At 31.9% G+C, this 27,637-nt stretch overlaps 8 protein-coding genes across 15 annotated transcripts; 4 read left to right on the top strand and 4 right to left on the bottom strand.

The window, feature by feature from the left end:
* Positions 1-42: 42 nt before the first annotated feature.
* LOC139091290 (ATP synthase subunit beta, mitochondrial) lies at positions 43-3,162 on the top strand. Its single transcript, XM_070641299.1, has 4 exons — positions 43-181; positions 884-936; positions 1,016-1,621; positions 1,689-3,162. Exons 1-4 carry the CDS (start codon positions 136-138, stop codon positions 2,481-2,483), a joined length of 1,500 nt encoding a protein of 499 aa, XP_070497400.1. The 5' UTR covers positions 43-135; the 3' UTR covers positions 2,484-3,162.
* A 392-nt stretch (positions 3,163-3,554) lies between these two features.
* On the bottom strand, positions 3,555-5,765 carry Pgm1 (phosphoglucose mutase 1). Its single transcript, XM_070641297.1, has 5 exons — positions 5,301-5,765; positions 4,791-5,224; positions 4,529-4,725; positions 4,434-4,463; positions 3,555-4,372 (listed from the first exon to the last, which is right to left on the bottom strand). The coding sequence occupies exons 1-5, from the start codon at positions 5,659-5,661 to the stop codon at positions 3,718-3,720; spliced, it is 1,677 nt and encodes a 558-aa protein (XP_070497398.1). The 5' UTR covers positions 5,662-5,765; the 3' UTR covers positions 3,555-3,717.
* Positions 5,766-6,265: 500 nt separating this feature from the next.
* On the bottom strand, positions 6,266-12,536 carry Gp210 (nucleoporin 210). The gene is made up of 5 exons (XM_070641280.1): positions 12,368-12,536; positions 11,874-12,285; positions 9,098-11,816; positions 6,864-8,954; positions 6,266-6,689 (listed from the first exon to the last, which is right to left on the bottom strand). Exons 1-5 carry the CDS (start codon positions 12,514-12,516, stop codon positions 6,481-6,483), a joined length of 5,580 nt encoding a protein of 1,859 aa, XP_070497381.1. The 5' UTR covers positions 12,517-12,536; the 3' UTR covers positions 6,266-6,480.
* Positions 12,537-12,979: 443 nt separating this feature from the next.
* Positions 12,980-14,410, bottom strand: RpS7 (ribosomal protein S7). Its single transcript, XM_070641254.1, has 4 exons — positions 14,341-14,410; positions 13,795-13,959; positions 13,396-13,728; positions 12,980-13,163 (listed from the first exon to the last, which is right to left on the bottom strand). Exons 2-4 carry the CDS (start codon positions 13,957-13,959, stop codon positions 13,086-13,088), a joined length of 576 nt encoding a protein of 191 aa, XP_070497355.1. The 5' UTR covers positions 14,341-14,410; the 3' UTR covers positions 12,980-13,085.
* Positions 14,411-14,541: 131 nt separating this feature from the next.
* LOC139091285 (E3 ubiquitin-protein ligase AMFR-like) lies at positions 14,542-24,753 on the bottom strand. 2 transcript variants are annotated; one of them, XM_070641294.1, is made up of 7 exons: positions 24,715-24,753; positions 23,106-23,698; positions 17,548-17,640; positions 17,307-17,471; positions 16,719-16,871; positions 15,200-16,449; positions 14,542-15,121 (listed from the first exon to the last, which is right to left on the bottom strand). In XM_070641294.1, exons 2-7 carry the CDS (start codon positions 23,514-23,516, stop codon positions 14,998-15,000), a joined length of 2,196 nt encoding a protein of 731 aa, XP_070497395.1. In that variant the 5' UTR covers positions 23,517-23,698; positions 24,715-24,753; the 3' UTR covers positions 14,542-14,997. The 2 variants fall into 2 exon arrangements, with proteins under 2 accessions (XP_070497395.1, XP_070497394.1); XM_070641293.1 differs by having other exon boundaries at positions 24,470-24,738.
* LOC139091296 (pseudouridine-5'-phosphatase-like) lies at positions 19,087-20,427 on the top strand. The gene is made up of 3 exons (XM_070641307.1): positions 19,087-19,535; positions 19,625-20,067; positions 20,124-20,427. The coding sequence occupies exons 1-3, from the start codon at positions 19,472-19,474 to the stop codon at positions 20,373-20,375; spliced, it is 759 nt and encodes a 252-aa protein (XP_070497408.1). The 5' UTR covers positions 19,087-19,471; the 3' UTR covers positions 20,376-20,427.
* Positions 20,591-22,327, top strand: LOC139091297 (probable pseudouridine-5'-phosphatase). Of its 7 annotated transcripts, none has more exons than XM_070641311.1 (5): positions 20,660-20,909; positions 20,976-20,995; positions 21,269-21,439; positions 21,509-21,951; positions 22,009-22,327. In XM_070641311.1, the coding sequence occupies exons 3-5, from the start codon at positions 21,376-21,378 to the stop codon at positions 22,186-22,188; spliced, it is 687 nt and encodes a 228-aa protein (XP_070497412.1). In that variant the 5' UTR covers positions 20,660-20,909; positions 20,976-20,995; positions 21,269-21,375; the 3' UTR covers positions 22,189-22,327. The 7 variants fall into 7 exon arrangements, with proteins under 7 accessions (XP_070497415.1, XP_070497416.1, XP_070497412.1 ...); XM_070641310.1 differs by having other exon boundaries at positions 21,266-21,439; XM_070641314.1 differs by lacking the exons at positions 20,660-20,909; positions 20,976-20,995 and adding an exon at positions 20,591-20,651 and having other exon boundaries at positions 21,266-21,439.
* A 946-nt stretch (positions 24,754-25,699) lies between the features above and the next one.
* Positions 25,700-27,511, top strand: eIF2alpha (eukaryotic translation initiation factor 2 subunit alpha). The gene is made up of 6 exons (XM_070641591.1): positions 25,700-25,786; positions 26,043-26,150; positions 26,211-26,406; positions 26,471-26,932; positions 26,992-27,107; positions 27,178-27,511. The coding sequence occupies exons 2-6, from the start codon at positions 26,109-26,111 to the stop codon at positions 27,367-27,369; spliced, it is 1,008 nt and encodes a 335-aa protein (XP_070497692.1). The 5' UTR covers positions 25,700-25,786; positions 26,043-26,108; the 3' UTR covers positions 27,370-27,511.
* The last annotated feature ends 126 nt before the right edge of the window (positions 27,512-27,637 follow it).

Below are 27,637 nucleotides of genomic sequence, written 5' to 3'. Positions count from 1 at the left end.
TCAATTCGAAAAGTTCAAAAAATTTCATTTTCGCACGTTCCAGACGACTCTGTTCAAAAAAAGTCGACAAGAACATCGACATAGGATTTCTATACATTTTTTTTCATTTCGTGGTAGAACTTCAGTCCCAAAATCATGTTTACCGCGGTACGAGCTTCGAAATTAATACAAAATCTAGCGAGTAAGTACTTTAATTAACATTATTAGAACATAAATGTAGCATAAAAAGTATTAATTAATTGGATTTTATTGGAAAAAACCGATTTTTTACATATTTTATGTTGCATAATGTTCCCCTCCTCATTTGCCCACTTCATATAATTTGAAAAAACGATTTTTCTATCATTAATTCCATTTAATTTAATGTGAATTATATTAATTCCTCTAATATTTATAAAGACAATCATTTTAGATCTGATTCGGCAAGATTTTCATTGGAAATTAAGTTAAAATTTGAGAAAAAAAATTTTTCACTTCACGCCATTAAAAAAAAAGTTTTCGGTTTCGGAAAATAAGTCTTACTATCCATAGATTCTAGTCAATAGAATCATTTCCTGGCACTCATGGTGGATAAATTTGTAATAGAAATGTGCAAACATATTAAATAACAGATAATTACGTCACACAAGAAAAATGAAAAATTAAGGTTAAAACTTATCATTTATATCAATTCGGGCTAATCTCAAACATAGTTTAACTAACTTATATTCATTAGAAGTGGAAAAGTCTCAAAAATTAAAAGCTGTCTTCCAAAATAATATTCAAATTAGACTTCTAGACCAAAAGTCTTAAAATGTATGAAGGAAAAATTTGTTGCATAACATTAAAGTAATCATTATTTTTCCTATAGTTTACTAATACTACAATTGTTTTATCTTTACAGCTAGAAGCTATGCAGCTAAAGCCGCACAAGCTGCTGCTGGCGCTCAAGGCAAGGTATGTAAAAAATGACAACGTCTGCGAAAATTTCCAGTTATTGATTTTTTTCCTCAAATCCTTTATGTCTTCATAATAGGTCGTTGCCGTTATCGGTGCCGTCGTAGACGTTCAGTTCGATGACAACTTGCCATCAATTTTGAATGCTCTTGAAGTTCAAGGCCGTCAGACACGTCTTGTCTTGGAAGTTGCTCAGCATTTGGGAGAAAATACAGTCCGTACAATTGCTATGGATGGTACAGAAGGTTTGGTCCGTGGACAACGTGTCGCTGATACAGGCTTCCCAATCAGAATTCCAGTCGGTGCTGAAACCTTAGGACGTATTATCAACGTCATTGGTGAACCAATTGATGAACGTGGTCCAATCCCAACAGACAAGATTGCTTCAATTCACGCTGAAGCTCCAGAATTCGTTGAGATGAGTGTACAACAAGAAATCTTAGTTACTGGTATTAAGGTCGTCGATTTGTTGGCTCCATACGCAAAGGGTGGTAAAATCGGTCTTTTCGGAGGTGCTGGTGTCGGCAAAACTGTCTTGATTATGGAACTTATTAACAACGTTGCTAAGGCTCATGGTGGTTATTCAGTCTTTGCTGGTGTCGGAGAACGTACACGTGAAGGTAACGATTTGTACAATGAAATGATTGAATCCGGTGTTATCTCCTTGAAGGACAAGACATCCAAGGTATGTTCTTAACACTTCTTATTTACTCGAATATATGCTAATTGAATTTATATTCCTACATATATAGGTAGCACTTGTATACGGACAAATGAACGAACCTCCAGGTGCTCGTGCTCGTGTCGCCTTGACTGGTCTCACTGTTGCTGAATATTTCCGTGATCAAGAAGGTCAGGATGTATTGCTTTTCATTGACAACATTTTCCGTTTCACACAAGCCGGTTCAGAAGTATCTGCTTTGTTGGGTCGTATTCCATCTGCTGTCGGTTATCAACCAACATTGGCCACTGACATGGGTACTATGCAGGAACGTATTACAACAACAAAGAAGGGTTCAATTACATCAGTACAGGCTATTTATGTACCAGCTGATGATTTGACAGATCCTGCTCCAGCCACAACATTTGCCCATTTGGACGCCACAACTGTATTGTCACGTGCTATTGCTGAATTGGGTATCTATCCAGCTGTCGATCCATTGGATTCAACATCACGTATTATGGATCCAAATATTATTGGACATGAACATTACAACATTGCTCGTGGTGTACAAAAGATTTTGCAAGATTACAAATCACTCCAAGATATCATTGCTATCTTGGGTATGGATGAATTGTCAGAAGAAGATAAATTGACAGTCGCCCGTGCACGTAAAATTCAACGTTTCTTGTCACAGCCATTCCAAGTCGCTGAAGTTTTCACCGGTCATGCTGGTAAACTCGTCCCACTCGAAGAAACAATTAAGGGATTCAACCAAATTCTTAATGGTGAACTCGATCACTTGCCAGAAGTTGCATTCTACATGGTTGGACCAATCGAAGAAGTCGTCGAGAAGGCTGAACGTTTGGCTAAGGAAGCAGCATAAGATGGTTCGATAAAAACCAACTCCCCTTTTTAAGTATAGTACATTAAAAATACACTTTAAAAAAAACTTTGCTGGTAAACTCGATCGAAAAAAAAAGAATTCAAGAGAAGGAATAAGAATAATTAAATTACATTTCCCACATCTGAAATACACGAGATAAAAAATGTTACAAAAGATAATGCTAGATATTAATCGATACCCAATTTAAAAAACATAAAAAAATTGAAAAACTTTTGAAAAAAAAATTTTAAAAATCACTAAAAAACGTGTGTCGTCGAGAAAAACCAAAATGTTTCTTCTGGTTGAACTTTTGATATCAATATAGGTAGTCTTAATCCTCCCAAAAATATATTTAACATCAATGTAATGACTCGAAGATATTTGAAAGTCAATTTTGAAGAATTTAAAGGCCTTTTTTCCCTAAATAAAAGATTCTCCAATAAGACTGCACCCAAAACTGTTTTTTCAACCAACGATTACATCAACTGAACATCATTAACCTAGCGAAATTTTAATTAGGGGTCGTATCGGACAAAAAAGAATTAAGAACCTTAAATAACTGGATGATAAAATCAGATGGGAATAATGAACACCTTTTACTTGTCAAAGAATGAAAGTTTCAATAAAAAAAATTAATGTGATTTCTGGAGTAGCTTCAGGAATTTCAAAAAAACTTAAATTTGTGTCACTTTTGTAAATTATTTTGATTTTCAGGTGCCAACGGTTTCAATAATTTAAAAATTCATTCAGAAATTTTGAAGTTTGATTCAGTTCAGTTCATTTGAAATCTCAGAAGTCGTTGATAAATTTTAGTTTTTCTTCAAATTTTCGAAAACCGTTAAAACTTAACTAAAGTTTTTGGATTTAATTTTTAAATTTTTGAGAGACGTTAATATTTTAAAATTAAATAACCGTTAAGTTCGATGAAGCTTATAAATCATTTATGAACTAAAAACCGGCTTACTTATACAAACACATTTTCTTCACATGACTTCTTATCTACATACACTTGCTGCTCTTTTTTCTCTCTGGAAAAAAATTGAAAGAAGAAGAAATAGAGTCCAGACACAATTATGTACTTTCTCTTTAACTTTATTTATTTTAAAAATTTGATAATTTTAATGATCAACTTTGAATCTTATTCATTGAATAACGAAAAATGCACAATAATATCGCCAATTATACTTCTTTAAATAATAAAAAACGTGTGAACTAGTATCAGTAATGAACGAGTTTATGTGATAACGGTTGGGGCATCACGACCTGTATACTTCTTCATTTGTGAAATTTCCAATGCAATATTGATAAGTGGCTTGAGCATCTCTGATGCAGCTTCTAAGACATTAGTTGCTTCATAAGCTTCAATATACATCCTGACTGTAGCGCCAGAACTTCCAGTTCCTGATAAGCGCATGACAATTCTTGAACCGTCCTCAAAAATAATTCTGAGACCTTGTTTTGTGGCAACAGATCCATCAATTGGATCTTTATAGCTAAAGTTATCACCAAGCTTAACTTTGTAGGTTTTTCCGCCATTTGAAAACTCCTTTCCAACAAATTCAGGCTTGGTAATGAGATTTTCAAGATCAGTCATCATTTGGTTGCATGGTGCGAGGTCACACTCTTCATAATCGTAACGTGTAAAGTAATTACGTCCATATTTCTTCCAAAAGTCTTTTGAAATTTCCTCAATTGACTTCTTTGTATGTTCCATAATTGACAACCAAGCAAGTGCTGCCCAAATTCCATCCTTTTCACGAATATGATTAGATCCAGTTCCGAATGACTCTTCACCACAGAGACATAAACGATTAGCGTCCATTAAGTTACCAAAGTATTTCCAGCCAGTTGGAGTTTCAAAGACTTCTAGATTCTTAGACTTTGCGACACTAGAAATAAATTTAAAATTAGGTTTATTATCTATAGCCATTAACTTTAGTTTATAATTACCGATCTAAAGCAGCAGCAGTTGGCATACTCCTAAAATAATTAAAAATAAATCGTGAGTCACAACAAAATTATTAAATAACAAATTCAGCATTTACCTAGCAAATCCAGTAACGCCATTCTTCTTAAAGTAAGGAATACAGTCAACATAGTCAGCAATTATAGCAAGAGAGTCATTAGGTGTAACGAAGAATGCTTTATGACCTAAAATCATGTTTCGGTCACCATCGCCATCAAAGGCAGCTCCAATGTCATAATCTCCAGCTGAAAGTTGATCAACAAGGTCTTTTGCGTACTAGAAAAATATGTTATTGTAAACAGTTTCATTACAGTCACTTAAAGCTTTTAAAGCATGCTTACAGTTAGATTTGGATCGGGATGTAAATTGCCGAAATCGGGTAATGGAATTGTATGGACGACATTATCATCACTGGCACCGAGTTGATTAACGAAGATTTCACGCACATAAGGTCCTGTTACTCCGTTCAATCCATCAATTCTCATTTTAAGTGGCTTAGATCCACTGACAAATTCCTTCAATTTAGCAAAATCAAAGATTTCTTTCATCAACTCGACGTAATTAGCTACAGAATCAATGACGTCAACAACAAAAGTCTTTCCATTGACATCAAATTTGTTAGTTCCAATGACATTCAAGTCAACATTAATGCCCTCAGCTATTTTGTATTCTTTGATTGCTTTTGAGATTTCAAACATTTTGTTTGTAAAGGCATCAGGTGCTGGTCCACCATTTTCACAGTTGAACTTGATTCCGAAGTCATTATCAGGACCGCCTTTATAGAAATGATTAAATAATTAACTGGATGTTCTAATATTCTGATTTCTGAAATAAAGTAAGAAAGAACTTGCCTGGATTATGAGATGCTGTGCAAATGATTCCACCGTTAGCCTTATTAGAGCGAATAAGAGCAGATACAGCTGGAGTTGATAAGATTCCATTTTGACCAATCAATAATCTGGCGACACCGTTTGCGGCACTCATTTTAATGATAATGTCAATAGCTTCTTTAAGGAAAAATCTTCCATCGCCACCGACAACCAATGTAGATCCATTGATAACTGATTCTCCAGCAGCTTCCAAAATACACTGGATGAAATTCTCAGTATAATTTTTTTCGGCAAAAACCTTAACTTTTTTGCGCAAACCGCTAGTTCCTGGTTTTTGGTCTCCAAATGGAGTTGTTGGAACTGTTTTGATTGTCATCGTCATGATCTGCCTTATGAAAATTGATCTATAATATTTTTTGAAAATGACAATCGCAGCTTATCACCTTTCCCGGCTGATTACTTTTATAAGACTAAACTTTTCATTCAAGAACGATTGGAGGTCAAAAAACACTCTTTATTCGCTCTCTTTTTCTCTTCTCTCAGTATTCTTATTTACAAATTATGTAGCAACATGCAACGACTATGATTATGCCCCTATTTAGACTTTAAAGAAGTTAATTAAATTTTTCTGATCTTTTGATGACGTCATGGAAATGACAAAATTGCAAAATTTAAATTTCCAAAATACGTTATTATTTAAATTTTGAAAATACGTTAAATTTGTGTTTTACTTCATAATACTTTTGTTCTTCATGATACCAGAATTCATGGCTGATACTTTTCAATTTACAACCCCTGAAACTCATTTTCCAACTCTTCTCATATTCGTACTTTTCTCTCAATTTTCTTATTGCCGCTTTTCCCTCTCATTTTCCTTATCACTGAAAACGTGAGTCGATTGTTTAGCTTAAAAGCATTAACGACTGTTGATTATTAATTGTTTTATTTCCATTTCTGTAAACTAAAAGTAAAGTTGTCGACATATATGAGTTGTTTAGTTTTATTCCGAACACAATCTTTCTTATCCATATCTTTATTTTTGTTTAAGTTTTAATCTCTTTCATCTTCTAACTTTATGAAAACTCACGAACAAAAAAATTAAATTTAAGTAACTATCAATAAAAAAATATCTAAAACAAAAAAGGACTCTTGGTGCCATTCATGTCTTGAAATGGCATTTTGTTGATTCTATTATAAATTATTAAAGTGTCTTCTTGTAACGTCTGTGCGGCGATGTTAATGTTGGATCTCCATAAATTAAATTCTCTTGATTTGGGTTCATTTTAATAGGTGATGACTGCATGCGCTGTGACTGCAATGGACTAGCTTGGAATATTCCACTATTGTTACTATTCTGATTAATTAACGTCTGATTTGGATTTTGGAAGTTAGTTCTTGAGTTTTGGAAAACTAGAATGAAAATTTTAATTAATTTTTTACATTAAAAGGTTAAATCTTGAGATTAAAAATTAAACCCTTGGATTTATTTTTGGATTTAAAATTTGAATTTTTGAAAACCGTTAAAATTCAAATTCCAAAAATCCGTTACTATTGAAAAATCAAAAAATCGTTAAAATTTCTTACCTCCACTAGTGTCTACGTCTCGACTTTTAAGACACATAAAGATCAATCCAATAATTGCTAATGCTAAAACAGTTGATGCAATGACTTTTCCAGTATTTGAAAGGAATAAGAATATCCAACTGTCATCAGATTTCTCAATATCATCTTGACTAGGCGGTAAGATCGGAATTTGAATTGATTGCTGAGTTAATGGCGATACAATTTTGATAAATAGTTCTGATTCAACAGCTCCTTGATTATTCAGTCGTGGCTTAAACTGTAATCGTCCAACAGTTTTCTGCGAACTTGGAGTAATAATTAAATTTTCAGGATGTGATGAAATAACTTCAACTTTCTGTAAAATGCTCTCAATTCCACTAATGATGATTTCATTCTGGTCAAGCTTATCGATGTTGATGACTTTGGGTGTGATTTGAATTGCTGGTGTAAGTCTCAATTCAATTCTATCGAATATTCCAGACCAAGCTAATTTTGCTTCAAGCAACAATCGAATATCCTTTCCACGTGAATAGCTTGTTATGTCCTCAAGTGATTGCAATGGCTTAATTTCACATGCATAATATCGTCCATCAAAGATAGCTGACACTTCAAATTTCTTTAAAATTGAAATGTCATCGCTGACTAATTTACATGCCACAAAGTCTATTGAGTAATTGCTGTGCAGACCATCGCAGTTGCTGACATTTGTAGCAATAATATTTGATTGCTTATCATTTTGTTGATGATGACTAACGACGAATTGTCCACGATAAGCTTCTCCATTAAAAATGTCAAGTTTCTTTGTAAATTGGATATGATCAGGATTTCGGACCTGAATATCGTAATTAACGAATGAATTTGATCCTGATCCATGAACAACACTGATTTTCTGACTTCCAGGAACTGACATAATTCGTCCAACAGATCCTTCTAAGCTTAAAGCTTCTGAATTTGTTGCCCAGTCATAAGCATTATTTAATGGGGAATCAAAGCAGATGATGTCACCAATTGTAGCAACCAATTTCTCATTAAATATTCCATTATTAGCTTTAACTGACAACTTGACATAATCTTCATGATACTTAATTCCAGTTGAGTCTCTCAACGACACAGCCAACATATTTGTTCCTTGTCTAAGTAATTTGACATTTATTGTGAAATTTTCTCCAATATTTACTTCCACTAAATCACGATTCGATAGCTGCCATTTTAGTTCCTCAAAATTATGTGAAAATTTATTTCCTAAATTGTCATGTAAACTGACTGTCATATCAAAATTAAGATCTTTTGGTAAATTTCGTTCAAGTCCTTTCATTCGGATGGTTGGAATGACTGATGCCATAATGTAATTAATATTCTTTACTTCTATTGGAATATCAAGCTTCTGATCGCCACTAATTGATGATGCAATAATTAAGCTAGTTCCGAGCATGTCAAAGCTCTTTACAGTTCCATCTTTAGAAACATTAATGACACTTCTGTCTGCTTGATCATTAATATCGAATGTTGTGTCTTCTAAGTTTGTCTTAAGCTGAATTTGCATTCTTGGTGGAATTATTATTGGATCATGAACGATTTTCTTTGGTGACTCTAATTCCAATGTCTTGAAAACTGTCACATCAATACTGGCTTGGAATTTGTTATTGAATTGATATGCTGTGGCTGTAATTCTTGCTTTTCCTTGCTTCAAACCACGAACTCGCATAGAAATGGCATCAGCTTCATCATAAACTATTCCAATATCTTCAAAAACATCCCTCAATTCAATAATATCTGTTTGATCAATTTGCCATTTTACTCGAAGATTCTTTAGAGTTCCTAAAATCATTGGTGATATGTCATTATCTGCCCAAAGAGTTACAGGCATAACAGAACCAGATTTAAGTCTTTGAAGTGGTGCTTTTATCTTAATTTTGTTCAATGGCACAACATTTATGTAGACAAAGTCTTCTGAGTATGTAGTCGTACTTCCAGTTGTTGGATTAATTCCTACAGACTTGCCGACAACTTTTGTCTTTCCAACTTTTAATCCTTCAACGACAGATCCTTCAATTCCTAAAATCTCATTGTTTGCGATTGTATAAACGACGTTTGTGTCTGGTTTTGGACCTCCTGCAAAATTAAAGAAATATAAAATTATTAACGGTTAAAATAAATTCAAATTTTTAACGGAAAATAAAAATTTAAATATTTTTTAATCGTAAGATTAAAATTAATCCGAGGATTAGGTAAAACCAAGCAGAAATGGCACATACCTTGTGATCTAATTTGCAGTAATGATCCAACAATAATTGTAGCATTTCTGGGAAACAGTTGCAATGGTGGAAAGACTTGAATAGTGACTGGAAGACTTGAAACTGTTCCTGATGATACAATAATCTTTGTTTCTCCTAATTCATTGCCTGTAACGATGTAACGAATTTCGCCAGACTGTAAATTATCTTGATGTCCACGCTTAATTGATAAAATTTGTTCATTAAAGACTTTTTCGTTCAATTGTAAAATATTCAAATTATTTAAGTCAATTTCCATAAGATGATCATTTGTGTCATAAATTCTTGCTATTCCTTCAATACTTTTTGTCTTCTCAACACGATCAGGACTTGACAATTCAATGCGTCCAATTCCGACGATAGATACATGCAATTTTGACAATTCAATCTTTAAGCATTTATCTGTTATTTCCACGACTGTTTCTCCTATCTGCTTAGGTTTAATCACTAATTCGGATGTGCTCTTGTCATGCTGAACATCAAGCAAATGTGGGTTCTTTACTTTGATATCATAGAAGCCACTTCCGCGACCTAATTTTAACTTTCGTACTAATCCAGGTGACAAAAAGACTGAAATTGATGACATTGGCAATAAAGAAGCATCGAATGAAAGGAAGTCCAATTCATTTTCAATTAATGGTGTGACAAGTTGCTGACTTTCTCCAGTTTTTCTGATTCCAAAATGAGGAATTTCAGGCACAATTTGATTTTCTTTTAGTACGTTTCCATCATATTCACGAACGATTGCCTTAATTTTATGATTGACACTGACTTCAGTAATTGATGTTCGAAGGAAGTCACGTTTAGGAATTAAAACTCCGTCAATTTCATCAGTTTCTGTCTCACGATTATAGACGATGTTATGATTAAGTACGCCATTAGTTTGTAGGAACTTCCAGTCAATAATTAATGATGTAATATTGTCAAGTTTGCGTTTTTGATCATCCAGAACTTCAATTTCTATCTCCAGTGAATCTGTGGCTGATTTGACATGTAACAATGAGCTTTTGCTGTCAATTGGACATGAAGTTTTTAATTTGTCAACAGATATAAGATTAATAAATCTAGGTTTTACACAGTATACGAAAGTGTCGATTATTGAGACATATTTGACAAAGGAATCGGAACTTAAAGCATTGTAAATCTCCATATGAAGCTTAGTTTCTCCAACTTTACGGCACAGAATGTTGTAGGCAAATCTTTGATCTTGAAAATCTGACTTAATTTCATTAACATCGATGATATTCTTCTCGAAATTCAAGTCCTTTGTTAATTCACTTCCAACTGTATAAACTTTTTTTGGTCCATATTGATAAATTACATTTCTACTGGAACCAATTGGAAGGACAACGATATTTGTTTCTGGATTATATGTAATTAACTTCTCGTATACCATAAGTTGGACATTATCAGTCAATACATCATTTCCGTGTCTATATGAGACAGTCAATGTTGTTAATCCAGTATGAATGGCTTTAAGTCTTATGATTCTACATCCGTTCCTTAATTTTTCTGTGTGGTCACTTTCTGCATTAGCGATGTTAAATATTTGATGCACAAAGTCGATGTCAAAGTTAAGATTTTCGCAGGATGTAAATGGAACGTGAGCATCTTTATAGAATGCAAATAATCCAACATGTACATCAATGTAATCATTTATAGCTGTTTCAAAATTATATGCAACAATTTGAAGTTTGACTGGAGGCAAGAAGAAAACTTTTGCTGATTTATAAAGCTTCAAATTCTTCGTCATGGCAGCACGGATTGATGTCTCAATTACGTTATCATTTCTGTCAATTTGATAGTCTTTCAATCTCCTCAAATGTGTGTCTGCTAATCCATCTTGACCAATTGTCAAAACTGAAGGATTTAAACTGAACCATGAGAATGATCCATCACCTCCCGTTGCTTTAAATTGTATTTTACTATCTACAGGTTTATTTACATCATATGGAACATAAACTTCTCTTGGCTTCAAATCAATATGTCCATAAATTATCATTTCTGCGCTAACTGAAAGTTGATTGAATTTTCCAGACACCAATGTGCTTCCTCTTTGAGCAGCTTTTCCAGAAATTATACTTCCATTGCTATTTCTTCCAAATTCATTAAAATAGCTTTTATCAAATGATGACTCGATTTTGTAGCGATCTCCTAGGGTAATTTTCTCATTATTCTTTGTGAATAAGTCAATAGCAATTTCATGTTCCTGATTTTCTGTTGTTATCCAATTTCTGAATGGAAGTAAGTTGATTGTCATTTTACTTGCATCACTTACAGTTAATTTTGCTTTAGGCATTAATGGTGGATTAACTGAACTTTCAATCACATTTTTGTCTCTTAAAAGCACAAGAGTTGTTCCTAATTTCAATCCAGTCGCTAATCCTGTTTCAATTTTTGCAGTGTCCTTATTCTCAATCTCAAGATAATATTGAGGACCTAAGACGACTTCATGTAGCTTTCCTTGCTTCAATTGTAGTACTTTAAATTCGACATTATCGCCAACGAGGATGTGAATGTCATTTGGATGAATAATAAGATTAGCTAAGACTGTAATGTCTACAGTAATTTCATTTACATGATTATATTCAGGATATTTTAACTTAATGATGACTTTTGCTGTTCCTGAATTAATTCCTTCAATCAATGTCATGTGACCTCTTAGTCCCATTGTGTCAAACTTTTCTACTTCTTTTGGCACCTAAAATGAGATCATCAACTGTCATAAAAGTTAATACAAATAAAAGTTATGCATTACCTGATGATATTTGCTTTCTGAGAATGTCAAGAATCTAAGTACTTGATATTGAGCTTTTCCATTTGAATCTTTAGTGTTCCTGCTCTGTGTACCAATGTTCCAGCTGAATTCAACTCCTTCTAATGTTGTGAAATCATTGCCTTGATTATCTTGTGCTGTTAATTCGAAAGTTTCAGCTGCCTCTTCAAGATAAAGTTCTCTGGTCGTTGTATGGACATTGAATGAATGAATTACATCTAATATAACATCACATCTTAGAACTTCCTTAGTTAAACGACTTTCGGCGAGGACAATTGCAGTCTTTTTTTGTTTTTCCTTAGAAATTGCTGTAATCACAACTTTATGACTACAATCATTATCAATATCGTCATATATCGGCTGTATCTGTATGAGGTCAATGCCTGATGATACCCTGAAACGAGATTTAATATTAATTTATTGAAAATTTCATAAAATTGCGGAATCGCGCTTGTTTGCATGGGGTTATTTTTTACCGGAAATCAAAACAGCCTTTTTCCACCACTTCTAGCGTGTAATTAATCCGCACATTATCAAAAACGGGTAAAAGTATTCGCGGATGATTGAATTTTAATGCAAAACTATAACTAACGAGGTAGAATATCAAGAAAATAAATCTTTTCATTTTTCCGTGTTCACTTTTCAAAAGTTTTTATTTACTGATGCGAAAAAAATCAAAATAGACGTTATTTGAAGCATATGGTCTGAGATTTGAATTTTCGTTCAAAAATTTGAAAAGTGCGGGAAACTCAAAATTTATTTTTGTGCTTTCATATGTCCTGATATGAATGTTTTTATTAGTTATATTGTTTCATTTTACATATAGAAGGATTTTTGGTCAATAGAGTTCCCATACTAGTCTCAAAACCTTGAAAAACTGCAGAAATCGGAAAACATCATGAACAGTTCAAATTTGAATTTTAAACTTTCGTTATGCAATTAAAAATAAAGCACAATTTTACTACCTGAAATATGAAAAATCAAAGCTCACTAAAATGTGGAATCAGTTTTGAATTTTTGAAGATTTTCCTGAAAATTAGACCACAAGTGAAGCGAGTTTTCAAATATTAAAAAGTCGTTGTAAACGATTTAAGATGTTTAATAATTTTCTTTTATTTATTTCACATCAAGTGTAACAAGACATTGTTTTTAGCTGTCTTGTTTCTCGGAGCTCAAACTGTTTAAAGAAGCTTCTTACAAATAGGGTTCTGGGAATTCAAATGTGACATCACGGCCGGTCAACTTCTTATACACTGCTGTGAATGTATCAACCTGTAATGATATTAGATTTGCACATTAGTGATTATGTCCAAAATAATTTTTTTAAATAAAATGTATCTGAAGTGTTTTGTAGTATTTTCAGGAGATCATTAGCTCCTAAAAATGCCGATAATCAGACATTATTAATGTATGTCCTGCTTGACGCTCATTGAACCATTGAAAAGGATTATCAACAAGTAACACGAGGACATGGTGTTTTATATAAAGGGAAATAGCTACTCACTTTGTGTTCAATTGTGGTTTGTTGGTTCTTATCCAAATGTACTTTAATGAGCTGTGATCCGTCTAATTTCACTCGGATGCGCTTGCCAACAATTTCAGCTGGGAAAACAAGGTCTTCCAAAATGTTATCATATACAGCAGTCAAGGTTCTGGATCTTGGACGCTTTTGTTTGTTTGGGTCTGGACGTCCTCTTTGTGGCTTAGGTAAGATTTTACGCTCAGCACAGAAGACAACATGACGTCCTGAAAATTTCTTCTCTAATTCTCTCACCAAACGAGTTTGGACCTTTTGGAAAGCCTTTTGTTTTGGAACTGGAACATAGATGACGATTGCCTTAAATTATGAATAATTTTAATTAATATACTTCAAGTGAATCAAAAGATTATGCAGAAAATTTACCTTCTTGGTTCCGAACTCGACTTCTCTAGCGCGAGTAATGTAAAGCTCACGGAGTTGTTGCTTCAAATCGGAGTTCATTTCAAGCTCCAAAAGGGCTTGTCCGATTGATTTCTCGAATTCATCAGGCTCAGCGCCTTGACTTTTGATAATTTTTGCTCCAATCATCTAAAATGAGAAATCCATAAGTATCTAACCTAACATTTTGAATTATGTTTATGTCGAATTTTTCTTAACAATCATCAAAGAGAATATAGCGGGATGATTAATTTAGCTAACCATTTGTCATATTAAGTATCTTAAGTAGCATTATTTCATAGAAAATATGCTAATTTGCAAAATTAATTTTTTGGCCCAAATGAATTTTTCTATTGATAAATAATTTTGTGGACGCAACTTTAACTTTTGTTTCTACTCAATCCACTGCAATTAATTAAGTATCTTGATTTTATTTCAAGCCATTATACAATTGGGCACATTTTTAATGTAATTATAATCATCACTTTGCTGTTTTCTCTTTGATTTTTATTAAAATTATTATAAACGCACGTTTAGCAAGATGAAGACTTCAGAAAAAAGAACGACCCCTTATTTTTGCCGTAGAAAGTACCCCTTGCGATTTTCCAGCGACATTTAAATTCAAATTTTCGAAATCCGTTAATGTAATTTCGAATTTTCAAAAGCTTCTGAAATCTACTGAAATCAATCAAATAAGAATTTTTAATAGGAACTAAGACATGAGACAATGTATGAAGAATATAATATATTAACTTTTATACTTTATTAAATTTATTTTTTATTGTAAGATCACAAAAATTTAAAACTCATTTTTTATTCACTTTATACGGTCCTTTTAACATTTTTTTTTCTTTCGGTTCCGATGGACGAATAATAAGTACAACAAGGAATAAATCAATACGTTAAAAAAATAATAAAACATGACTAAATCGTTTTCAAATATTTTAAGAAAATATCAACAAAACATTTTCTTCTTTTTTTTTTTGTGATGTATCTCTCGCCATGAGCAGCACAAAAACTATCGATATAATCCATACATAGTGTTGAGAGATGATAGAAAAGCACAGTCTTAACAATTATATATTTTTTCTTTTTTTTTCTGTCTTCTAATATTATTCTTTGTTAAATCAATTCACATGAACGTTTTTTCTATCAGCCTTTACATGCCATGAATTCATTTTTTCACATTTATTCCTGATTATTATTTGATGTACGATGCCTGAGGTCTGTTGCGCTCGAACTTGTCTGACTACTTAAAACTGTTGTTGATGATGATGGCAAATTAAGACCGCTTTTTGTCTTTTCCAAATATCTAAAATTATAACGGATTTTTAATATTTAAAAAATAATCAATTTAATTCAAAAATATATAGTTCGTTAAATTTCATACCTTTTACGTGCAGCAATGAGCATTTGTTCCTTCCTCTTTTGAAGGATTTTTTCTCGCTCTTGTGAGCTTTTCGAGAATCGATTGCCTTCACTGGATGACGGATTACTGCTCCATGGATCAACAGTTTGACTTTCTGGACTCACGTCTCTCAGTAATTCAAATTGATTACCAAACATACTATTACTGCCATGTTGCTCAATATCATATTGATCAGTCGAACTTGATGAGCTGGCTGATGATGAAGACGAAGTACTTTCTTCTGACAAATTTGAATAATTTGAAAAATCATTTGTGGGAACAAATGGTGTGGACGGTGATGATGGCGGTGATGATTGACGAGAATTGTCTACTTCGACAATTCTTGGTGCCGGCAAACGACCTTCCAATATATTATCGATTGTATGCTCGATGGAGTGTGTAACTTGTAAATCACTTATTAAAACATCGAGAGTATAGTGAGGAAACATTTCTTGGATATGACGTGCCATATTACGTAATTGTGATGTTTGTTGTTGTTGTTGGACTAATGTTGCTGCTAAATGTCCATTTCTTAAAACAGAATTTATGTTTGATACCTCAACGCTAAAGTTTGGAAGCCAACTAATATAGCGCTGACCGTTAAAGTGAAAGAAATGATTATTTCTTGCATTTCCATTTGCTCCTGGTCCGCCAGTTGCATTTGTCCACTGTTCAATCTCATCAATATCCACATTTGGTTGACGATTTGATGGCATTCGATTACTTTGTACACTTAATGCTAATCTACATGTTGGACAACTTTGATCTTGTTCTAACCAACTTTGTAGACATGATTCATGGAAGAGATGTGAACATGGCAATTTTCTGGCAGTAAGCATCTTCTCCCAACATATTGCACAATTGTCAGAATTTTGTTGCAAATCATCCGCTGTTGCTAACTGATAATTCTTTTCCATGTGCTTTAAAACCCACAAATAATTTCTGTGCTTTTTAAATTTACGCTGGATCTCATTTGCTAAATAACGAAGCTGCATAATGATGACTAAACTAGCCATTGATAAGAATATATTTGACCAAAGGAGCATATGCAAATGATGAGCTAAATCAACAAGTAGTGCAGCTAAATCGAAACCAAATTCTGTATAATATGCAATAGATCCGCGTTTATCCCATGAAATCGAATCATTATTTATGGCACCTTGTCTCATGTCATAAAGGAACATTCCATAACGTATTAAAACGTGCAGTGTTCTGACAGCTAAGATAACACACTGTGGATTAAACAAGAAAATAAATTTTATATTAATAACGATCATAAAATATTTAAAAGTCAACAGTCAAAAAAATTTGCAGCATTTTAAAAACAACTTTAACGGTTTTTTAAAATGTCAAGAAAATAATTGGATAGACGATATACTGGCAATACCGGCTTTTTCAATAGGAAAATACGCAGAACATATGACTTTTTATTAATTCTGTGTAATTTGTTATTTTACACTGAGCCGGTATATGGGGAGTTTCCAAAAAGAACATAACTTACCTCCGCGCCCATAAATGCGCACATATTAATTCCATTAAAAAGGCCAAAGACGATAGAAACGATAATCATTATTCCAGAAATGGTAAAGATGGATGAAAGCAGTGCAATTAAACGAAAATGTGACCATCCTGGTGTTGTTGGTGAAAATGAGAGCTGTAAATAGACAAATATTTCTTCATAAATAAAGTTTTATACAGAACATGTGTAAACAAGTTATGACAGAACGTCAATTAATGATATAAAACTGGCCACAGAAACGACATTTAATCTTCACGTTCCGATTTTCTAAAAATAAAGTCATGCAAACCAGTTTCCTTTTTAGATCAGTGTTGTGTACATGATTTCATTTCTTTCTTGTGCTGCAAAAACAGCTTCTCGAGATTTCAACATCTCTTTCTCTCCATATCATGCACAATTCTTGCCATTGCTAACCATTTTCTCCATTCAATGAACTTTTCACTTCCATTGAGTGCAAAATATGGAAATCAGTCATATTGAGGCAAATGACTCATATGCATGCATACAGAAATTGTCAAATATAGCAATTGTCATAATAAAATAAAAAGATGTAGTTGACATTGTACTCACATATTCAAAACGATCTTTACACAGTTGTGCCATGAGATGCAAAAATCCAATTGCTGTGAACCATCCAACCCATAAAACAATCTCGTGCAAGTATTGTACATTAACAATACCGAAAACAAATATGAACTTGTAGAATATAAAATTCCAAAACTTATCCTTCATATGCTGCAAATTAATTAAAAAAATAATTAAATTAATATCATATTCATTTTGATGTCTTTAAAAGAGTTCCATTGTTTACCTGTTGCTCCGATATTCTCAGCTCGCCGAAAACAATCTTTTGAATTGACTTCCCAAGCAAAATTAGACAGCAATATGCCATGTTAATGAGTGTCTAGAAATTAAGCAAAATAAATTCATGTCAAATTAAGTCTCAAGCAGTTCCAATCATAATTCATAATATAAATCTCTGACGTAGAATTTTTAGCACATTGCTACGAATTATAAGCATGATTAAATAAGAAGCAAGTTCCTTTAATGCCCAAAATTAAAGCAAATATCACGACAAATTCTCATGATAATCATGTGCTGCACGAGTTTTATTCATAATCATTAAATAAGGTACAACAATGTGGGATATTTAGTCGAATTAAATCATGTTTTATTAAATCAATTTAAATTATAGCAAAAAAATCGAGCAGCTGTTCAAATTTTTGATTAAATGTTTATCATTTCTACAACCATCAGCTGTTCCAATTCCACCTTCATTATTCATAAAAGTCAAATTATTGTGGATATGTATGACTCAGATTTTTCTACAATTTCATCACTTTTAACATTTGTAAAGCTCTTTTCTTGAATGTCTTCTAAAGAGGGTTTTAAAATTTAATTAAAAATTCTGAGAAAAAAAATTTTACAAATGTCTATTAAACTGTAATTAAGATTTCAGACTTAGATACAATTCATTTTAACAAATTATGATGAAAAGAAGACTTAACATTGTTTGGATGTTTCAATTTGGGAAATTCCGTAGTTTAATTAGGTTCTTGCATGGTTTTACACGTATTTGTTTAGTAATTAACAAATATTAAGTTAAATAGGAGCAAATAAAAGGTAGTTTGAAAAAGTTTGATATTAAACGTATAAATTATTTTTGAATTTGTATTCTTCGTTAAATTTTTGAACTCCAAATTCAAAAAACTCGTTAAATTTTTGTACTTCAAATTCAAAAAGTTCGTTAAATTTTTGAACTTTAAATTCAATAAAACCGTTGAATTTTCCGAGCTCATATTTGTACTGGGAAATGACCTAAATCTTATTCTCCTTTACTTATTGTGAACCAAAAAAGTTTTCTTATTTTGAATATTACATAAAAATTACTTTATAAAGAATATTCTTAATAATTGATTGTAAATCGATCCTGTGTCATGTCCTACTTTCAATTCATTAAATTCTTACAGCTTTTTGTTTTTGAAACGGAAATAAATTAAATCAATAACACAACATGCTCTGTCCTTTCAAACATCTAAAAACTGCTACATTAACTGTTAAAATAGCAAAAATTAAATATATTCATGACCATACTCTTGATATTTGTTCGCATTTAATTGACCTTTAAAAATTTATTTTAAATTTGCGGTTCAATGTCATAATCATATTTTGATATTAAATCTTAGAATCAGCCCAAACACATGCTCATATACTGGAAAGGTGTGAAAATAATTTATAATGAAAATATACAAACAATAGGTAGAGCTTAATAAACAGACAATGTTAATATTGTCGGAAATACGAGCACAATTAAGCTTTCTTATCTAGTACAAGTGCCGATTGATACAATTCTATCTATTCCGTTTCATTATCATTACAACTGTCAGTAAGGATTTATGTCAAATTAAAAAAAAGTAAAAAATTCAATTTAAGTGACAAGTGACGTGTACGGAATCTAAATTTAGAACCTTTTTTGCTGTGTGAATCACGTGTTGCTTTCGTCATTTACAATTTCACATTACACGACAAAACTTTCGTCATTGAACTGCATCGATTTTTCTTTTATTTAGTAGTTTCATCATTCTTTCATATTATACATTACAGAGCAGTTGCAATATTGCACACAGATAGCTAACAAGTCGTAGTTTTGTGATTTAAAAAAATATACAGAAATAATTCAATAATTAACAGAGAATAATAACATTTTTCATTGTCATTATTGGACAACTTTAGTCATGGCTAATACAAACATTAAGCCTGTAACTCACGTACTTTTTGATATGGATGGCCTTTTGTTAAGTGAGTAGCTCTATTTGGTTATGCAATGAATTAAAAAAAATAAAGTTTTTCCGCTTCTAAATTAATTATAACTTTTTTGTGTATTTCAGACACGGAGATCGTCTATGAGAAAGTATTTCAAGAAGTTTGTTTAAAATTTGGAAAGGCACTAACACCTGAAGCTCGTATTAAGTTATTAGGATCGACAGAACGTCGTTCATGTGAAATATGCGTTAATGATCTTAATTTGAATTGCACGGTCGATGAATTTGTAAAAGATTTTCGCGAATTATCACAACAACGATTACCAAATGTCGATTTTATGCCTGGTGCTGAACGTTTAGTTCGTCATTTGCATGCTAATAACGTTCCAATTTGTGTAGCTACATCGAGTGGCTCGGAAAGTGTTAAAATAAAGACACAAAATCATCAAGAAGTTTTTAAATTATTTCATCATATTACAAAAGGAACTGACGTAAAGGAAGGAAAGCCATCACCGGAAATTTTCTTATTAGCTGCTAGTCTTTTTGAGCCAAAAGCTGATCCCATAAATGTAGGTCATTAACCTCATCATTATTACTATTTTTACATTAAAACATTTATTTACAGTGCCTAGTCGTTGAAGATGCGCCAAATGGAGTTCAAGGTGCAATATCAGCAGGCATGCAAGTTGTAATGGTGCCAGGACCATTAATAACCGAAGAAAATCGATCCAAGGCTACTATAGCTATTAAGTCATTAGAAGAATTTAAGCCTGAATTGTTTGGGCTTCCCCCGTTCAAAATTAATTTACTAGTGCCTATACATGTAAACAAATCAGCATTATTTATCAAACATATTATGCACAAACTCTTCACTTAAATAAATGTTTATATTCGTAATGTAATCAAAAATTATTTAAATAATTATCTCAAATTTAATGGCTATTATGTCTATAAATCTATTAAATGTCATTAGTCACTAAATAAAAATTTAATGTCAATGTTAAAATTTAACGGTCATTTTGAATTTGAATTTTCGAACATAATTGACACAGAATCGAACGATTCTTCGACATTATTTACTCTGGATTAAACGAGCTTGTTGTTGCTATAAACATCAAGCTTGCTGACAAATTTCTTTTCATCTGTTTTCAATGTGAGTAGACTGACGGCACATTTTGTTTATCTTTAAATATCTTGCCAAAATCTCCTACTTAGTAAACATTTTGAGGAACAACATTCATCGAGAAAAAAAAAACTAAGCTTTGCCGACAATACAGTCACAAATGAATCAAGTTCTTATCTCTTGCGAAAGTGAATTATATTAATCGACGCGACCTCTTTCATTACTGCAAATGAATTAGAATCAGTGTGTGTCCAAAATAGAATTATTTTTCTGATAAGAAGCAAGTCAGTAAGGATTAAAATTTTAATATTTGAGCTGAATATCAGTCATTGTACTCAAAGTTTGTTATTACAGTATTGTCAGCAAACTCTTAAGTACGTAAAATATTTTACCTAACTGTTTGTTTTGTGAAAAAAGAAATAAACAGCAAGACAGTTCATTCACTGTATCTTTGACATTTTGGACTGCTGTATTATGTCATGCTGACAACTTTAATAGACTAGAATAGTCACTTTGAAACTATAAACTCAGTGCCGGTTTGAAACGCTCAATTTGCTTTTGCACAAGTGATAATAGAATCTACTAAAACTTATTCCTTTAACCTAGTCTGCTTCCTATTTATATTTTGTTTATTTATCGTTTAGCAGTGCAATATTGCATACATATGCGGAACTGAACAAGATTTTCACATTAGAATGAGAAAAAATTAATTTAATAGTCGAAAATAGAATTAAAGAATTGGATTGATATCTTCATGGCCAATAGTATCATTAAACCAGTAACTCACGTACTGTTTGACTTGGATGGCCTTTTGCTAAGTAACTAAAAGTTTCAGTTGCACAACCTGAAGCGAAGCAACTCTTTAAATTTAATATTATTTCTTTCAGACACTGAGGTCGTTTATGAGAAAGTTTTTCAAGACGTCACTTCCAAGTACGGAAAAAAACTCACGCCTGAAATTCGTATGAAATTGATAGGAACGAGTGAACATGCAGCATGTGATATTTGTGTCAAAGATCTAAATTTAAATGTTTCACTTGATGAATTTGAAAAAGATTTTCATGCTTTATCACAAGAACGATTGCCAAGTGCTGATTTTTTGCCTGGAGCTGAACGACTAATACGTCATTTACATGCCAATAATATTCCAATATGCGTAGCATCTGGAAGTTGCAAAGAAAGTGTCGAAGTAAAAGTTCTAAGGCATCACGATGTATTTAAGCTATTCAATCATATGGTCAATGGATCAGAAGTTAAGCATGGAAAGCCTGAACCAGATGTGTTCTTCTTAGCAGCAAGCCGCTTTGATCCTCAAGTTGAGCCTTCAAATGTAAGCTAGAACTTACTAGAACAGTTTCTAAAACTAACATTTTCATGCCATTTCCAGTGCCTTGTTTTTGAAGACTCATACCCCGGCGTTCAAGCAGCTATCGCGGCCGGCATGCAAGTTGTAATGGTGCCAGGACCTCACATTTCTGAAGAAAAGCGTGCCAAGGCCACATTAGCATTAAATTCATTGGAAGACTTTAAGCCTGAACTCTTTGGCTTGCCTCCATTTACAAGTTAATCACCGAATGATTTTGCATAAAAAGGTCTCGAATATGCACAAGTTACTTCACCAAGCCCTTACGTTATTAATTATTTTTTACAAGTTTCTAGCTTGTATAGCTTGCATTCATAAATAAAGATGACTGTCACAAATACAACTGCACAAAAAAAAAAAAAGATATTGGCATTGAATTCTGTTTATGTACGGCATGTACAAGAAAGCGCTTTGTTTCACTTCATAGCTTTTTAGACAAAACAGTCAACCTTTACAGCAGCAGTAGCAAAAGTATCGCATTCATTCGACTGTCTTTTGGATGATAAAATAAATGTAAATAAAACGACACAGATCTTCTTATTATGCCATACTTGAAAGATATTTTCAGTGTCTACATTTTCGAATATTCTTCAGTACTCTTTCTTAATATAATAAACACCTACTGATTGTGCTATAAATAGACATAAACTCTGCGGCGTTGATAATGTTCTATAGCATTCATAATAAATAATAATAAACAGGATGCTTGTAAAAATTTAGAAAATGCCAATTCGATCTGGATTATTCTCTGATTAAAAGCGCATTTATCAGGCATGCTACATTGTAGTAATTAAATGCTTTTAGATTATTACTTCATTTGCGTGTATTTAATGGAATCGAAATTTGAAAAAATTTAATTTTTCGATTAAATCCAGGGTTAAAATTCAGGTTTAATTAAATCCTAGGATTAATCCTTGTTTTGATTTGAATTCACCTGATAAGACAGAATATTAAGTTCCAAGCCTAGCGCTCAACGTGATTTGATAGCAGCACACAAAACGTGAGACAATGTTGGAAATGTTGCTATCTTATCGTACAGATTCGTGCATAATACACGAGTTATTTATAATATCTAAATTATGAATTATGGACACAAACAAAATACAAGATACAAGACTCACCCATATACATATCGGCTCATGTGTCATAAACTGAGCAACTTCCTTTAATTGATTCACTAATGTTGTTGTCTGATTTTGACTTGATTCATCAAATACACTTTCTTGTATTATTTTTTCCTGAATCACGTCAACAATTTCTCCCTTATCAACTTCCTCACTTGTTTGCTCTAAAGACGATTTAAGTGACGATATGATTTCATTATCAGCAAGTACATCGCTTGACTGCTGTTTCAAATTCGGACGTGTTATTGCAAAATTATTTGTTGTTAAATTTTGATGAAGCTTCCAATGCGGATCCGTTCGTACGACATCGAAAGCATAATAGAAACAGCCAGATACAAGCAGTAGACTAATTGTTGTGTATATTTTCAAATTTGGCAATGAAATTGAATGTACTAATGCGATGGGCATTTTGGATTATTATTATTATTTCTTTCTATATTCTTTCACTTTTCACACAAAAATTTACTATATACACTGTTATTTAACTTCTACACACTGTTCCTTTAACTGTGTTGTTGTCTAATGATTAGATAAATTTGTGGATCGTTGATTTATCTAAAGTTCCCATTAAATATGTAGGTACGTTCTGTCTGCAAGAAAATAAGAATTGAATGAATTTGTAGCGTAAAAAAGAAACTATCGAGTATATAGGGAAGATTAACGGTATAGATGGACTGACTGTATATTTATTTTTTGCACATCCAGCGGTACAACAATCTATGTCTCGTACGGACGAGAAAGAAAGAAAATTACGGGAAAGTCTTTGAACTGTGGACTAATTTGATGTGAGGAAAGTGTTCCTCAATTAAGACTCGAAACAGCACTTGTGTATGGATGACTTTTCGATAATCGTGGAAAATGGGTTAATTGTACTTGATAATAATAATGTAGCCAAATAAACACATAAAAAATGTAGGTTTGCAGCGATTATTTCTTTTTCGCATAATTTTAAGAAAAACGAGAACGAGAAAAAAGCAAGCAACTTTTTGGCTATCAAATGTCTCTTCTTCTTCTTTTGCGACTTTTTTTATATATATTTTATTGAAAGATCCTTAATTTCACTGAATAAATATTTTTAGACTTCTTAGCGACTATATAAGAAATCAATAATTTTGAAAGGTTTTTATTTTTGCGTATCTTATGTCCTCTAAATTAGTGATTAGTTGTTTACGCGAACATGATTGTCACGTCTATCTGTATTTTTTTTATTATGATATTTTTGTATTTTTTTTTTGTTTCGTGTGTGCCTTTCCATTAAATCTCAATTAAGTATTTCCAAATTACAAAAATTAAAAACTATTTAATACTCAAGGTTTTAAGTGTTTTATGTGATCTTAGTCTTGTCTTTCTCGCAGACTTACATTATTTTGTTACTATATTTATTTAAATATCAATGTATTAATATACATTTAACAAGTACTTCTTGCTCTATTTTTTTCTCAGCTTCACAAAATCTTAATTTTTCTCTTAAAAACTTTCATTTAAATCACAAATTTCACTTTATATCTGATCTTATTGCACGAGTCTTGACTTCTATCCAATTTTAATCTCGTTTTTATCCCGTTTAATAACACTGGATTTACAAATAATTTCACATCGATCTTACTTCTGTGCTGCTTGAAAAATTTTGATTAGTGACTTACGAAAATCGTCGAATACACAATATAAATAAGAATTGAGGAAGTGCCGTTGATGATGGAAATTTTTTTGATGGAATTTTATTCCTTTCTATAACTTTTGTTATTTATGACTGATTTCTTAATTCACATAATATTTTAACTTATAAACTGTCACTTTTGGTTTTGTGTAGTTATACAACCTCAATAGGATTATTATAGCACTCACTGGATCTTTAAATTTATCAAAATTCCAGCATTAAATATTTCATTCATAACAACTTTTTCGTCACTGGATATTCTCAAAAAATGAAATCGTCTAATTAAGTATGATGTAAAATTTATGAGAATATTGAAAGATTTACTATTTGTCAAGCATAAATAACAAGTTAGACTAATTAAGATTGATTAATAGAATCAATAAATGCTTTTGTTTTGTCAACAAACCTGTTAGTTTTTGATATTCTTCAAAATAAGCTTTGAAATACTTAAATGATGTCACTTTTGATATTCTTTGTGTCTTAAATATGCATTTAATTAACTTTTTAGTAAGGTTTAGAAGATTTATTAAATTCAATTCCAAATTTTTAGTAATTTTTCCGCCAAATACTATTTATTCAAATTTAAAAATTTCAATGACGGTTTGATTTTTTTTTAAAAATTGTTAAATGTTTTTAAAGTTCAGAAAGTTATATGAACTCAAACTACCTGTTTAAGACTAAAACACTATTTAAGTAAGACTAATTATTTTTGGCACATTATTAGCAACAATAAATTGACCTTTGAGATTCAGTTGACATTCCAGTAAACTCATACAAAATTACAGATAGTTACATAACTTAAAAAAATATTAAGGACGTAAGTATAATCAATTAAATTAATGAAAACTTAAAATTACTTATCTTAAATAAAATTTCCGTTGAAAAATAAATTCAAATCAATCAATTTTCGAAATTCGAACTGATTTCCCCTTGAGTTTTCGAAAATTCGGAAATAAAAATTCAAAGTTTTTATTAAAATTTTTATTTTCCTTAAAATTATCGTGGAAAACGCCGACAAAAAGTAATTTTTTATAGTTTTCTTATCTCAAAAGAGTTCATTAGCTGATTATATCATATTGTTAATTTGGCATTTACCGTATTTTAAGTGTAAAACCAGTTTCCTTTTACCAGCGTGTCATTTTCGAGTCTAATTAAAAAGTTTATTTTATTTATAACATAAATAATCACTTAAATTATGAAATCAGCCACGATTTAATATGAATACTTAAACTGGAGTTTGGAGATAAGCATTTTAATAAGATTCCTGTTTATTTCAGTTAACAAATAATTTAACCTGAATTATTCGCAAAGAGAAAGTTAATATCAAGGAAAAATAATCAAAGATGGTCCTAACGTGTCGCTTTTATAAGCAGAAATATCCTGAGGTAAGCAGATACATCAATTTGACTTGATTAGACTTAATACAGTAATGTAAATATTCGTAGGTCGAGGATGTAGTTATGGTCAATGTAAGATCAATAGCTGAAATGGGAGCTTATGTCCATCTGCTAGAATATAACAATATCGAAGGAATGATATTACTCTCTGAATTGTCAAGAAGACGTATTCGATCGATCAATAAGCTCATTCGAGTAGGAAAAACTGAACCAGTTGTTGTTATTCGTGTTGATAAAGATAAGGGTAAGTTTTGTGCTTAATTCGCGTATATATCCTTCAAATCTAACAATGAATATGATGTATTTAGGATATATTGATCTTTCAAAACGACGTGTGTCACCAGAGGATGTAGAAAAGTGTACAGAACGATTTAGTAAAGCAAAAGCTGTTAGTTCCATTTTGAGACACGTTGCTGAATTGTTGAAATATGAGAATGATGATCAACTTGAAGAACTTTACCAGAAAACAGCCTGGTATTTCGAGGAAAAGCATAAAAATAAAACTGCATCTTATGACATCTTCAAACAAGCCGTAACGGAACCAGCACTTCTTGATGAGTGCAATTTAGATGAAAACACAAAGAATGTTCTGTTGACGAATATTAAAAGGAAATTGACTTCACAAGCAATGAAAATTCGTGCTGATATTGAATGTGCTTGTTATGGCTACGAAGGAATTGACGCAGTTAAACAGGCATTGCGATCAGGACTTGAGGCATCGACTGAAGAGATTCCAATCAAAATCAATTTAATTGCGCCGCCCATTTATGGTAATTTCACATTAATTTATGCCTAATATGGATTAATATTTATGAATAATAATTTACAGTCATAACAACATCAACTCCTGAAAAGAATGACGGACTTAAGGCTCTTGAGAATGCAATAGAAAGAATTAAGGCAACTATCGAGAAACTTGATGGACATTTCGCTATTCAAATGGCTGTAAGTATTCAAAAAATATGTTGTATGTATAGAATTATGTTAATGACGTCATTTTTTTGACATTTAACAGCCAAAAGTCGTTACTGCAATCGATGAAGCTGATTTGGCACGACGAATGGAACGCGCTGAAATGGAAAATGCTGAAGTTTCAGGAGATGAAGACGAAAGTGAAAATGAAGAAGGCATGAAATTTGATGGCGATGCTGGTGAAAATAATACAGGCGACAAAGATTCCAACAAGAGCGGCTCTGATGAGGATTAATAAGGATTTTTATATTTGATTTGAATATAAATATGTTTAACATGTTAAATAAACTATAAAGCCAACTGATAACAAAAAAAAATGAAAAAAATCTTTGAGAATCGGAAATCTTTACATAATATACAGTTATGATTTTTTTATATGGATCGCATCAAATTTTTTAATTTAAATTCTAGTGTTATAAGTCGGCTTTTTACATACCACTAACTCATGAATGAATTAAAAGTGAATAAAGGAGGAATGAATGAGTGAAATCCAAAAACTGCTT

Source organism: Chironomus tepperi, unplaced genomic scaffold (assembly GCF_022539635.2).
Source record: "Chironomus tepperi strain 1889 unplaced genomic scaffold, CSIRO-AGI_Ctep_v1 contig_244, whole genome shotgun sequence".
In the NCBI taxonomy this organism is placed as follows: domain Eukaryota; kingdom Metazoa; phylum Arthropoda; class Insecta; order Diptera; family Chironomidae; genus Chironomus; species Chironomus tepperi.
This window is presented reverse-complemented; position numbering and strand designations above follow the sequence as displayed.